Genomic DNA, 14172 nt, shown 5'->3' with positions numbered 1-14172 from the left:
AAAGATCTGAGTGGCCAATAGTGAGGCAGGAGAAAGAAATAGGTGGGGCTGGCAGGCAAAGAGGGTAAATAGAAGGAGAAATCTTGGAGGGGAGGAAGAAGAGATTGAGTAGCCAAAGAAGGAGGAGGACTCCAGGGGCCAGCCACCCAGCTACACAACCAGCCATGGAGTAAGAGTAATATTTACAGAAGTAAGAAAATGGGAAAAGCCCAGAGACAGAAAGTAGATTGGGATAATTTAAAGTTAAGAAAGCTGGCAAGAAACAAAACAAGCTAAGGCTGGGCATTTATAATTAAGTATAAGCCTCCATGTGCGATTTATTTGGGAGCTGGGTGGCGGGTCCCCCAAAGATAAAAAAGAAACAATTCCTCTGTTGGGGATTCTATGTTTATATATGTACCCCATTATTAAAATTGGATTGTTTTGTTTTTTAATATATAGTTTCTTGAATTCTTCATGTATTTTTGGATATCAGCCCTCTGTCAGATATGGGGATCTTTTCCTATTTTGTAGGCTGCCATTTTGTCCTCTTGATGGTGTTCTTTGCCTTACAGAAGCTTTTCAGTTTCACGAGGTCCCATTTATTAATTGTTGATCTCAATGCCTGTGCTAATAGTGTTCTATTCAGGAAGTATTGTTCTGTGCAATTACGTTCAAGGCTATTCCCCACTTTATTTTCTATCAGGTTCAGTGTATGTGGTTTTATGCTGAGGTCTTTGATCCATTTGGAGTTGAGTTTTGTGCAGGTGATAAGTATGGATCTATTTGCATCCAGTTTGACCAGCCCATTTGTTGAAGATGCCCCCCCCCCCGCCCCAGTTTGTGCATTTCTGGCTTCTTTATCAAAAAACTAGGTGTACATAGATCTGTGAATTTAAGTCTGGGTCTTCAGTTTGATTTCACTATTCAGGGTGCCTGTTTTTGGGCCAATACCATGCTGTTTTTATATTACTATAACTCTGTAGTACAACTGCAGTTGGGGATGGTGATACCTACAGCTATTGTTTTATTATTCAGGATTATTTTAACTATTTGTTTGTCTATTCATATTGTGTATGTATCCATATGAAGCTGAAATTTGTCTTTTCAAAATCTGTGAAAAAAATGTGTTGGTATTTTAATGGGGATTGTAGTTAATCTGTATATTTCTTTTGGTAGAATGGCCATTTTTACTATACTCATCATACCAATCCATGAGCATTCCATTTTCTAACAGCTTCTTCAATGTCTTGAAATTTTTGTCATAAATATCTTTCACTTGCTTGGTTAGAGTTACTTCAAGATATTTTATATTATTTGAGGCTATTGTGAAAGGTTTTGTCTTCCTAATTTCTTTCTCACTCCATTTGTCACTTGTATATAAGAGGACTATTGATTTTTGTGAGTTAATCTTGTATCCAGACATTTTACTGAAAGGGTTTATTAACTGTAGCAGTTCCCTGGTGGAACTTTTAGGGTCACATATATAATATCCTATCATCTGCAAACAGCAATACTTTGACTTTTTCATTTCTAGTTTGTATTTCTTTGATATCCTTCAGTTGTCTTATTACTCTAGCTAAGATTTCAAGTACTGTATGGAATAGGTATGGAGAGAGTGAAAAGCCTGTCTTGTTTCTGACTTTAGTGGAATTGCTTTAAGCTTCTCTGCATTGAAGTTGATGTTGGCTATGAGCTTGCTGTAAATTGCCTTTGTTATGCTGAGGTATGACCCTTGTATCCCCAATCTCTCCAGGACTTTTATCATGAATGGGTGTTGAGTTTTTTCAAAGGCCTTTCTGCAACTATTAAGATGATAATTTGTTTTGTCTTTCAGTTTCTTTATATAGTGGATTACATTTGTCAATTCAATTTATGAATGTTGAACCATCCCTGCATCTATGGGATAAAGCCTACTTGATTATGATGCATGATATTTTGAAATGTTCTTGGATTTGGTTTGCAAGAATTTTGGAATCTATATTCATAAGAGAAATTGGTCTGTAATTCACTTTCTTTGTAGGTCTTTATGTGGTTTGATTATCAGAATAACTGTTGCCTAATAAAATGAATTGGTCGGTGCTCCTTCTGTGCCTGTTTTGTAGAATAATTTGAGGAGTACTGGCATTAACTCTTCTTTCAAAGTCTAGTACAATTCTTCACTAAAAACCATCTGCCCTCAGCTTTTTTGGGTTGTGAGAATTTTAATTACTGCTTCTACTTCCTTAGAGGATACAGGTCTGTTTAAATTGCTTATCTGATCTTGATTTAACTTCGATAATTGTTATGTATCAAGAAAATTATTCATTTCTTTTAGATCTTTCCAATTTGGTGGAACACATGTTTTTAAATTATGTCCTTATGGTTCTCTGGTTTTCTTTGGTGTCTGTTGTTTTACTCTCCTTTTCATTTCTAATTTTAGATACTCTGTCTCCACCTTTCAGTTAATTTGGATAAAGGTTTGTCAATCTTCTTGATTTTTCTCAAAGAATCAACTCTTTGTTTCATTGATTCTTTGCATTCTTTATCATTTGCTTCTATTTTATTGATTTCAGCCTTGAGTTTGATAATGTCTTGCCCTCTACTCCTCTTCGGTATGATTTCTTCTTTTTGTTCTAGAGGTTTTGTGTGTGCTGTTGCGTTGCTAATATGGGATCTCTCCAGTTTTTTTTTTTTTTTTTTATGTAGGCACTTAGTGCTGTGAACTTGTCTCTTAGCACCATTTCATTGTGTCCTATTAAGTTTGGGTATGCTGTGTATTCATTTTCATTGAATTCTAGAAAGTCTTTCATTTCTTTGTATTTGTTTTGATTTATTTTTCATTCAGTAGAGAGTTGTTTGTAAACCTTCTGTTGTTTCTGTTGATATCTATCTTTAATCCATGGTGGTCTGATAAGATGTGAGGGGTTATTTCAATTTTCTTGTATCTGTTGAGACTTACTTTGTGTCTGAATATGTGAACAATTTTGAAGAAAGTTCCACAAAGTGCACAGTAGACAGTATATTATTTTGTGTTTGGGTGAAAATGTTCTGTAAATATGTTAGGCCCAATTAGTTTATAATGTCTGTTAGCTCCAGTATTTCTCTAGTTTTTGTCTGGATAACCTGTCCATTGGTGAGAGTGGATACTGGAGACTCCCACTGTTAGTGTACTATAATCAATATGGTATTTAAACTGTAGTGTTTCTTTTTCAAATTTGGGTGCCCTTGTGTTTGGGGCAATGATAAGAATCAAAATCTCATCTTTGTGGATTTTTCCGTTTAGTATGTAGTATTCTTCCCTGTTTCTTCTGATCAGTTTTGGTTTGAAGTCCATTTTGTTAGATATTAAAACGACTACACCAGCTTGTTTCTTCGGAGTTGGGGGCTGGGATAAAGCAGAGTGTGGGGAGAGAAGTTAGGAGGGGAAGACCTGTGGGATCCGCGGGAGATGTGGAAAGGGAGAAGGGAGGCCACAGCAGGTGGTCTCCTGCAGAGCTGGGAATGAGACTGAGGGGCTGGATTTGGAGTTGCAGAGCGAGAAGGTAAGAGCTGCAGTTTGCTTCCCTGCCTGTGGTTTCTTTTTTTCTTTTTCTTTCTTTCTTTTTTTTTTAATTGAATGTGTATCTCTGAATCAGAAACTTTCCTTCCTTTGCATTCAGGGTTTTTATTACTGATGGGCCTTGGGGATTGAGCTCAGGTTCTTCTGCTGCACAAGTACTTCACTATCTCCCCAGTCTCCATTCCTTACCTTGTGTTTTGTACCTGTAAGTCCCTCTAAGTCCTTTCCTAGAGTTGTTTTCCTTTGGAGGCATACTGCCTTGTTTTCTACAGTCTTTTCACAGCTGCTCTGAGATTAGTGTCTCTGGTAGACGAAGTATCTCCTTTGTGGGCTGCCCTTAGCAGCTTACTCCTGAAAATGTACATTTGGGTACTGATTTCCTGTAGGTGTTGGCTTTAATTCCAGGTGGGCACCATAGTGTTGTCTCATGTTTTCTTTAGCTGTGTTTCATTTGAAGACAAAGTGCTTACCTTGGTGGAATTGTCTCTGCAGAGCATGGAAAGCGGGGACACTTGACAGAGCAGGGAAGTAATGGTCCAGGTTCTGGCTTGAGGTGCTCAGGCGTAGCTCGCCTTACAGTGGAAGTGGCGGACTTCCTCCAGCACAGTCGATGCCACCTCTGCTGCGAGCACGTCTCTGTCTGGTGTTGGCCGCCTCAGGGACTCAAGCACTTCTCCTCTGACTAGCTGGCCCGTGGACAGAAGTTGATGGTGGTGACAAGAGACACAGCCCTCCCTCTGCAATGCTTGCCCATGCTGACACATGGTGGAGAGGCAGCAGGAACTGTGGACACTGCAGGGTACCATGGTGTTCCTCTCGGAAGTGGCAGTGCACGTCCAGGAGCAGGACTATGGCTGGTGCTGGGCACTGGTCCACTCAGCTCTGCTTGGGTTGGCAGAATGATGGTTGGAGCTGGCACTTTTCTCCGCCTTTGAATCCCTCAGCTGTAGTGTGTGCCAAGAAACAGGAGGCAGCTGGAGCTACAAAACTGGTCAAGGCTCCTCAGACACCCTGAGAGCAGAGAAGCAGTGGAAACCACGTTCCTCTTACCCTGTCAGTTAGAAACCTGAGTAAGGTACAGGGGGAAGTTGACAGCCGCAGGAAGAATTGTGGTGATCTCTGCTCCTTTTGTGGTAGTGCCTGCCCTTCCAGGAGACGGCTCTGGCTAAAGCTGAGGAAAATTGCATTAGAGTAAGCTGTGGTGGCGCATGCCTTTAATCCCAGTGCTCAGGGGTTAGGGATAAGCAGATCTCCGTGAGTTCAAAGTCAGCCTAATCTACATAAGTGAGTTCCTGGACAGCCAGGGCTAAAGAGAGAAACTTTGTCTCAAAAAAAAAAAACAAAAACAAAACTCAAATAAAAAACCAAAATAAACATTAAAAAACAAACAAAACAACAAACCCCCAAACAACGGCTTGGGAACACCCTTTCTATAGCTATGCACACCTGTCAGGGCAACAGCTGGAGCTACTGAGTTGTTCAATCCTCTCTTAGCGGGTACCTGTGGGAAGGGCAGGCACTGGGAGCACAGGGAACATCTACATCCTGTCACAGGCAAGCACAGAGAGGGGACACCAGTCTTCAGGTCTACACACTGCCAACCATGTCCTTGGTCTCAGATGGCAAATGCTCTATTCTCCCAATTTGTACATTCTGCTGGACCAAGCTGGAGTCACAAGTAGCTAATCCAAGCCAGTAATATCTGTAGCTTCAGAGAGGTTCTGATCTCTAGACCAGTCTAAAATAGTTCATTTCCAAAGATGGCTTCTGTCTGCCTGGTACACACTACAAGATGTGAGGTCCCTTTGCAAAGGCAGACTTTCCCAATTTCTTCTTACTGATCGCAAAGTTCTCACATCAACTTCAAAAATGAATTGCACACACTTGTCATTTACAGGTGTTCCCAGATTTACCATGCACACAGAACTGAACCTGGGTCTTCTGCAAGAACAGCCAGTGCTCTTAGTCTCTGAGCCATCTCTCTAGCCCAGACACTACATTTTTAAGTGGTTTATTATATAATATTTAACTGATATCAGAAAATGAAAAAAAAAACAAACAAACAAAACCAGGAATCATTCTTTTCAAATGTAAGAGGAGAAGCTTTATGATTCTGGATGCTTTATTCTTTGAAAATATAAACCACACAATTGAATATCAATGGGAAACAACTGTAAAGTCCTGAGAATAATATTCAACATTTAACCCTTTCAAAGTCACTACCTCTAACAATTAGGTTTAAATGTAAGTGCCTTAATTTTGTATTCACAGAATGAATTACAATGTACCATATGAGTTTTGCTGGGACTTTTTTTCTGTATTAATGTAAATACTTCTAATACAACTTGATTCTTTTGTCTGTTCAAAGGAGCATTTTGAGATCACTATTGAACTGTAGTGGTTTTCCCATGAGACCTAATAGGCTTGTATCCCTGTACTGGGTATGGAAGGCACTGACTTCAGGGAAATTAGCATCTAACCATGTGCTTTATATAACCTCTGGCAATTAGAAAATATTAAAAGTGCTTGAAAAGTAGTCTACAATTATGTTCACAGAGGACTTGCAGTCTATACATGTGCCAAGAAAGGTATTTTAAAGTTAGAGTAGGATTTGCATTGTCATAACGGTGAGAGTGCATTGTTGAGGCTTCCATTAGACACTGCACAGACGTTCTGTGTCACTATGTCTGACTTCACATTGCTGCTGCAACACCGGAAGTTTTGAGATGCTTCCACCTTCTAAGGTAGAATAAATCTAGAGAGCAAGACTCTGCTAATCACCACACTTAACAAGTCTCCTCCTTTAAGTCAACATTCCTTCCAGGTCATTTCTCCATCTACTCTCTGTACCGAGTTGATCTGTGTCTGTCTCTGAGTCTCTAAAGATGAGCGGTGTTCATCAACTGTATCATATCGTGGAAAGCATGAAAAATCATCTGAACTAGCTTTTCTGAATCAGTCTCTGGACATGACCTCCAGGCCGAACATGCCATCACAAACCTGTGAAATACAATACATGAATGGTTATGCAATAGGTTCCAAGTTGTGATGCTGGAAGTTCCATTTGGCTGCTCACACATAAAATATGAATTCTTGATGATGTTAGGTATATGTAACCTGACACAACTGAAGACAGAGCCAGAGCTGACATACTTACACAATGTTACGGACCACAAGCAACCTCTGGAGCAGGAGATTATGTTTAAACACAACCAAGCAACCAACTAAACAACAACCAACTGACCACCACCAACTACCCAACCACAAACCAACTACCCATTCACCACCCAACCACCCACCAAACCACCAACCAATCACCCACTCACCACCCACCCACTCACCAAACAACCAAACAACCACTAACCAACCAACCACCCACCCACCAACCAACCACAAACCAACGAATTACCCATCTACCAACCAACCACTAACCACTAACCAGCCACCAATCACCAACCAACCAACTAACCACCACTCACCCATCCACCCACCCACCACTAACCAACCACCCACCAACCAACCAACCAAAAACCAACCACTAACTAGCCACCATCCATCAACTAACCAGTCACCAACCAACCAACTCAACCGACAACTAACCAACTAACAAACCAACCGAAAACCATCTACTGACTGACCACCAATTTACCCACCACCCATCAACCAACCACCCACCCACCCACCACTAATCACCATCCACCCACCAACCACCAACCAACCACCAACCAACCAACCAACCAAAGAAACAAACAAAATTTCACAAGAACCTTCTTCCTAAAAGTTACAACTAGAATGGGCTACAGTATGAGCTTACGTCATTCATTGTAATAAAATCTGACTTGTATAGCACTTGACAAACATTTTAAGGAGGTGATGAAAAAATAGGGACAGATGAGAAATGGAGAAAAGATATTTCTACAAGAGCAAGAGAGGTGTCTGAAGGCAAGTCTGGCCTTCCACCATCTCCTACTAGATCCCCTAATGGTACAATTCTAGATCTGGAAAGTGAGAAAAAGGGGCCCCCGGGAGCTCGAGCACATAGGAGAGAAGCCTGGCTTCTGCAAGACTTCCAGCAGAATACGCAGTGCCTACCTTCTGCGGACTAGCCTTGCAAAGTCTTTAGGAAGTTTATGGGTAAAGCCCAAAGCCAAACAAGCACGGGAAAGATGATGGCAAAGCACATCTTCAATGTGGGCTTTAACTCCAGCAAAATGAAGTGAAAGCATGTTCTATCCTTCTGTTCCAGTATCTAATGATGAAGCTTTGGGGCAATGTTAGAGAACCTGGGGCCTCTTGTGTGCTAGGACGTTCGTTACACTACTGTTCAGTTACACTCTTAGACAGAAACTGGCTTTGCATGCTTTTAGTAAATACTGAAACACATACAGAAATCCTCAAGTTGTGCCTTATTTTAATCTAATAATTCAAGAGTCATTTTCCAGTTATATTGTGAACAAAATTCTCAAATATTTAGTAATATCAAAATGTTTCTAAGATCCACGGCCTGCCTGATACCATTTGGCTCAGGTTGGTGCTAACCACACACAGGCCAGCCTGGGTCCTCAAGGCCTGGCTGATGGGAAGGATCCATGGGTCTGCCTGGTGCCACCAGGTGGAATCCATTATGATGAGCAAATATGGGGTGGAGAAATGGAAGAGAAAGAGAAGCAGATGGTTCATGTGCTATGGAAAGAGGCCGAACAGAGGAGGTGAAGTTGGTGATAGAGTAGGCTGATATGGGTGGTCTGGTTGCCACCCACGGCCATGGTGATATCTGAGCCCAGGGCTGCTGCCAAGGGCCATGAATGGGTCCCTGGTCCTACTGCAGCTGGGGTCTGTGGCCCATGTTGCCACCAAAGACCACAGAGAAGCCCAGGGTCTGGGCCCTAGCTTGTGGCCTTGTTGGTGTCTGAAAGCCATGCTGTAGCTAGGGCCATGCAAATCTGGGTGGCCTGCTGTCACCTGGGGCCACAATGTTGTCTGAGCCCAAGCTGCTGCCAAGGACCATGCCTGGGTCCATGGTCCTACAGCAGCCAGAGTCTGAGTTGACATCCGAGGTTCCTGTTGCTACCGAGGGCCCTGTGGTTGCTTGGGGTCTGGTCAGCCATCTGAGACCGCATTGGCATCTGAGGGCCAAACTACAGCTTTGACCATACAGATCTGAGTGGTCTGTGCAGCTACCCACTGCCATGGTGACGTCTGGGCCAGAGCTACAGATGAGGGCCATGTCTGGATCTGTGGCCCTCCTGCATCCAGGGTCTGGGATGATGTCCGTGGCTCCTACTACCATCGAAGGCTTTGCAAATGCCTGAGATATGGGCTGCCACCTGCAGCCATGCTGGTGTCTGACAGTCACACTGCCACTGAGGACACACTGATCTGAGTGGCCTGTGCTGCCACCAGGGCAACGGTGACATCCAGGCCCAGCTGCTGCTGAGGACCAGCTGGAGTCTGTGTTGAAGTCCAATGCCCGTGTGTGGAACTATGCATGATGAAATATGAGTGCCATGCTGAGCTGACCCTGCCCTTCGCTAGCCCTGAGAGAGCTGGCCCTGCCCCTCGCTGGACACTGCAGCAAGATAGCTGGCCCTAACCCTCACAGAAGAGCTGGTCCCCACACTTGGGAGAGATGGCCTCACCCCTCGTACATGGGAGAACTGGCCCTGATGGCATGGGCCTAGGAGAGCTGGCTCTCTCTTTACCTGAGGAGGGCGGCCACAGTGGCTTGGACTGACCAGCTCAGCTACCACCCAGGCCTACATCCAGAACCTTGGGTTGACCCACCCTAACATCTACCTCATCTATGTCCTGCTGGAGTGCATGAAGGGACAGGTCCTGCGGAACGATACCCACAGGATCTCCACGACTCAGGGCGGCTGCAGGATATCTGAGTTTTGGTGAGGGTCTAGTGGTGATGATGGTGTGCCAGAAACCAGAGGCCCTGAAGCAGACCAGTGACTCACTGCAGTGAACATTTGCAAAGAAAGCTGACTGGGCAAACGGGTCTACCGTGTGACACACCACAGCTCCCGTGAGGAGGCACTGGAGAGGCAGGAGAGATGGAGGAACGAGGAGGTTTTGTTTACTTTGGTTTGAATTTTTTCCCTTTTTTAAAAAATTTCTTTTTGGGGTGACACTACAAGGGTGGGGGGCAGATATGGGGGGACTTGGAGATGAGCAGAATTGGGGTACATGACGTGAAATTCCCAAAGAATCAATAATTATATTTTTTTAAAAAAAAGAAAAAATGTTTCTAAAATTAACTATTTGTAGTTAAGAATTTATTTTTTTAAAGATTTATGTTTCTATATTACAGAAACAGCCTTTTATACTTGGACAACTCACAAAGAAGCATAGATGACAATAAACAATGAAAAAATGTTTCTCTACATAAGTAAAACTTTGAAGTAAATTACTTTTGTCTACCAAACTAGTAAAATACTTCATAAAATGTATAGTTGGAAATTATATGATAAAATAACAAAGGGTGTATTATACTTATAGCATATATGCTAATTGGTAATGTGGGAAAACAAGATAGAAAAATACTTAACAAATTGTGGAAATTTATCTCATGGAAGACTGAAAATTTTTCCTTACTATATGAGTAAGTCCTTCACATGGAGGGTTAAATTATTCGAATTTAAAATATCTCAAAACACAGTTAATGGCAGTGGGAACTGCTTGAAATTAGTGAAAATGAAATAAAAAAGGATGCAAAATAATTATGATTTAAATTACTAAAAATGATACAAACATATTACCAAACAGAAGTATTATCTATTGATTGTCATGTGCAATGAAATAGAAATGTTAAGTAACTTTGTTTTTCATATTTTATTTCTTTTTTTTACAATGGGAATATAATACATTTAAAGAAAAATGCTATGTCAAACCACTTTAAATCATACAATCTTCAAATTTAATGATTGAAAAAAAATTGATACAATCCCCAAGTATTTCACTTGAGAAAGTAGTGCCATTTTACATGGTCATGGAAGGCCTCTCAGGAGGGGCCCTTGAGCAAATATTTGTGTGAATTAAGGGGGAGTTATCCCTCCATATATCTCAAGGAGGAAATTTGGCAGAAGTAAGTGCACTTGCCTTGAGGCTGGAGCTTATGGAACATTCAAGGAATATGCTTAGTGTGGCTGGAGCAGAATAAACTAGAATGTACATCATGGAAGACAGTCACACAGATAACCAAGAGCTGGATCACATATGGTCTCAGAGCAGGAGTTTGGATTTTACTGTGAGTGAAATGGGAAGCCCCTACAAGGTTGTGAAGAATGACATGACCTAAGTTTTTCCATCATGTGGGTTGCAAAGTCATCAGGCTTAGAAGCATGAACCTGTAACCACTGAGCCATCTTGCTAGCCCCTGACTGATATTGTTAGAAGGCCTACCAGGGCTTCAGTGTAGAGAACCGTTCATAGGGTAGGATGTGTAAGTGAAACAGGATGGTGGCTTGGCTTAGGTAGCATCTCCAGATTCTAGAAAGCTGTATCTTCTTGATTCCTCCTCATCTTTAATATCTCAGTTCTGTTACTGATCTTCAGGGAGGGACCTAACTACATTGTACAAGGTCCTGCCAACACTGGACAAGGTCCTGCCACACTGGACAAGGTTCTGCCACACTGGACAAGGTCCTGACCACACTGGACAAGGTCCTGCCACACTGGACAAGGTCCTGACCACACTGGACAAGGTCCTGCCACACAGGACAAGGTCCTGACCACCCTGGACAAGGTCCTGATCATACTGTACAAGGTCCTGATCACACAGGACAAGGTCCTGACCACCCTGGACAAGGTCCTGACCATACTGTACAAGGTCCTGATCACACAGGACAAGGTCCTCCTTTCTACCACTTAACCGATCTGATGCAGTAACAGGTTACTTTCTTCACAGTATTCACCACTAATTAATCAATCTATCTCCAAGTAGAAAATAAAGTTTTAAGAAGGAGAATCTTGTTTTTTGTCTGTAGTACCCAAACATAAGGCATACTGTTAACGTCTACTAAATATTTCCTAAATGAGTGAATGGATGTTTTTCCCAGGACCAATGAAAGTAGTTTTCTAAAAAAAAGAGAGCTGAGCTACCTGCAGCCTGAATTCAGGCCACTGGGTATAACGCAAAACCTATTATTTGTCAGGGAATATGCTAAAATGCTTATTCACGTTAAAATATTACTTTGGTCATCAAACTCTTTTATGAAAAAAATCAAGATCTGTGTATAACTTGTAATTTAAATTTTTAATTTGTCTGTCAATGTGCACAAACAATCCTATGGTGATATATGGTCCAGGGTCTCAGGGGCCAACAGTGACAGGTGGCACTTGTGTAACTATGCACAAATCATGCAAAAGGAAAGCAGATAGTACACTTCTCTGAAGGGAATATATGAAAACGAAGCCCTGGGAACTGAAGTACCGAAGCCCTGTATACTGTTACTGAATTTGCTACATCCCATCTGAAGCGCCCCACGCTGATCTCAGTCTGCCGATGTAGACCCACACATACGCAAGGCCACATACATCTACAAATTTTGATTGGCCCAAAAATACCTTTTACAGGTCAAATATGTTTTTAAAATACAAGGGTTTCCCAGATAATGGCATAGTTACTGAAACATCCTGAAAATATGCTTCTGCACAAAGCCCCCAAAGAGTGATTTTACAAGGATCTCAAAAGCAGAGTAAAGAAATATCAATATATGTTAAATACCTAGGTGGCAAAGTGGCTACTTCTGTAGCAAATGACAGATGACCCAAGTAAAATCATAGTGTGCACATACTAAAATCATGAATGCATTATAGTTCCTACTCTAGCCTAAGAATAAAGGGGAGTAGGCTTACCTGTCGTCTCGGATGTGGTAGAAAAACCCGTATCCATTGTGTACCATGGGAACCACGACTCCCTGGATTCGTAAGTAACCAACCAGACTTGTGGAGAGAACGAAGTTCCCACCTCCTCCACTGTGTGGCACAAAGAAAAGATGTCAGATGTAGGTGCTGCATTCCTTCTTATACCCAGGGAGAACCAGGATGTGCGCACGATGGCCCACTGCCCCAAGTTACCTTCTGGAGAAAAGAGGGTCCTCAAATAGCTCTGGAACAGGGAGGCCTTCCTCTTTTGCTACAAGCAAAAGACCTAGAAGGTGACGGTCAAATCCTGCAATGAAATCCCAAACCTGAAGTCAGAAAAAAGCTTCCAATAAAAGAATTTTCAAACAGAACAATTCAAGCTTACGTACCTTTTCCATTTGAACAATCTTTCATCATCTTATTATGCTTTGCAAAAGCTTGTAACATCTTTTGCTGCCGTTCAAGAAGCTGTGTCAAGAATAAGAACGGTAATTTTCAATACAAATCAATAAATCAAATCAATAACAAACTGTATAACTCAAAGAAACAGCAGCAAAAGAAGACTAATATCATCAATGTTAGAATCTGGGTCAAGGGAAAAGATTCGGAGGCAGAACTGTGATGCATGCTCCCATCTTTCCTTAATTCTACTGCCTTTCTTTCCCCCATAAAACCTTGATTTTTTTTATTTTCTTCTTTCCTGAATTTGGAAAGAGCAGTACTGAAAATTGCTTTGAGACACTTGTAATATTAATAAACGAACAAAAAGCGAAATTTTAAAACTAAAAATATAATTTCTATGAAAACTAACATAATTATGTCTCTTCAAATTAAAATAGGCAAAATTTCAAATTAACAGGGAAAGAAACATACTGCTGTCTAAATACTTAAAAAAGATTCTAAATAAAACACATACAACCAGTTCTGGTCCTAGTGACTTCAAACAAAAACTAGACATTCAACCACATGACGAAAAGCCTCGTTCTGAAGGTCTCTGGAGAAGCTCTGCATTGTACTGACGCTGGTCACATTAACAGTGCTGAAAAACTCAGACTGAAGACGTATAGCTTAGAAAATAATACAAACGAGCTTCTTTTCAAATCTGCTGCCTACTTCAGTGGCAAATTAATACTTTTTGCAAACTTTAGGGATAATGCCTTAAAGTGTTTTAATGATCCAGGGGAATAGAAGCAAAGAAGTCATTCAAAGAGCAATCCTGTTGAGTTTTTTCTTTCTGATACTCACACTGGTAGAGGGATCCTGCATGGACTGGCACCACCTGATTGCCTCCACTGTACACGAGCGTACAGTCTCTGTTCGGCCATGGTAAAAGTATCTTGTCATAGCTGTTTCATAGCAGCAACCAGGACTAAAATAAAGAGTACCAGAAGAAAATGTTCTGATGTTATAACAAATATAGTCACACACTAATGTGACTTTCTGATCAGACTAAGCATACATATCAGTCTGGAATTGAGAGTTTCCACAGAGGGTGTTTTCAAAACCAAAGAGCAAGAAAACAGTCTGATAAACACAGGCTATTTTCAAAGGCTCGGCTGCTGTCAGATGATGTCAGGCATGCTTCCTAGTCTGACAGGCATTCTCGGAGAAGCTCCCTGTGGCCTGTGCCTCTGGCTATTCATGCTTTGGCACATTCTAAACATGTGTTGGAGTTAGTGACTTCCACTTAACGCAGGGACGATAGCAGAGGTAAAGGGCTGTTAGGTCACACAGAAGTTCTCCTTTTTACTTCCTTGCTCTGCAAAGGCCAATTACCATGG

General features: G+C 41.7%; 1 protein-coding gene across 1 annotated transcript in view; it reads right to left on the bottom strand.

Moving 5' to 3' along the window:
* Positions 1 to 5624: 5624 nt before the first annotated feature.
* Crot (carnitine O-octanoyltransferase) overlaps positions 5625 to 14172 on the bottom strand; it is a 45273-nt gene continuing 36725 nt past the window's right edge. The window contains exons 15-19 of the mRNA XM_059257277.1: positions 13637 to 13760; positions 12781 to 12859; positions 12605 to 12698; positions 12383 to 12502; positions 5625 to 6520 (exon numbers count right to left, since the gene is read on the bottom strand). Of these exons, the coding sequence (XP_059113260.1) occupies positions 6400 to 6520; positions 12383 to 12502; positions 12605 to 12698; positions 12781 to 12859; positions 13637 to 13760 (538 nt within the window). The 3' untranslated portion in view covers positions 5625 to 6399. The remainder of the gene's footprint in view (positions 6521 to 12382; positions 12503 to 12604; positions 12699 to 12780; positions 12860 to 13636; positions 13761 to 14172) is intronic.

The sequence above is a fragment of the Peromyscus eremicus genome, chromosome 3 (genome assembly GCF_949786415.1).
Source record: "Peromyscus eremicus chromosome 3, PerEre_H2_v1, whole genome shotgun sequence".
NCBI lineage: Eukaryota > Metazoa > Chordata > Mammalia > Rodentia > Cricetidae > Peromyscus > Peromyscus eremicus.
Note: the sequence above shows the minus strand (reverse complement) of the source record. Positions and strands in the feature narration are given on the sequence as shown.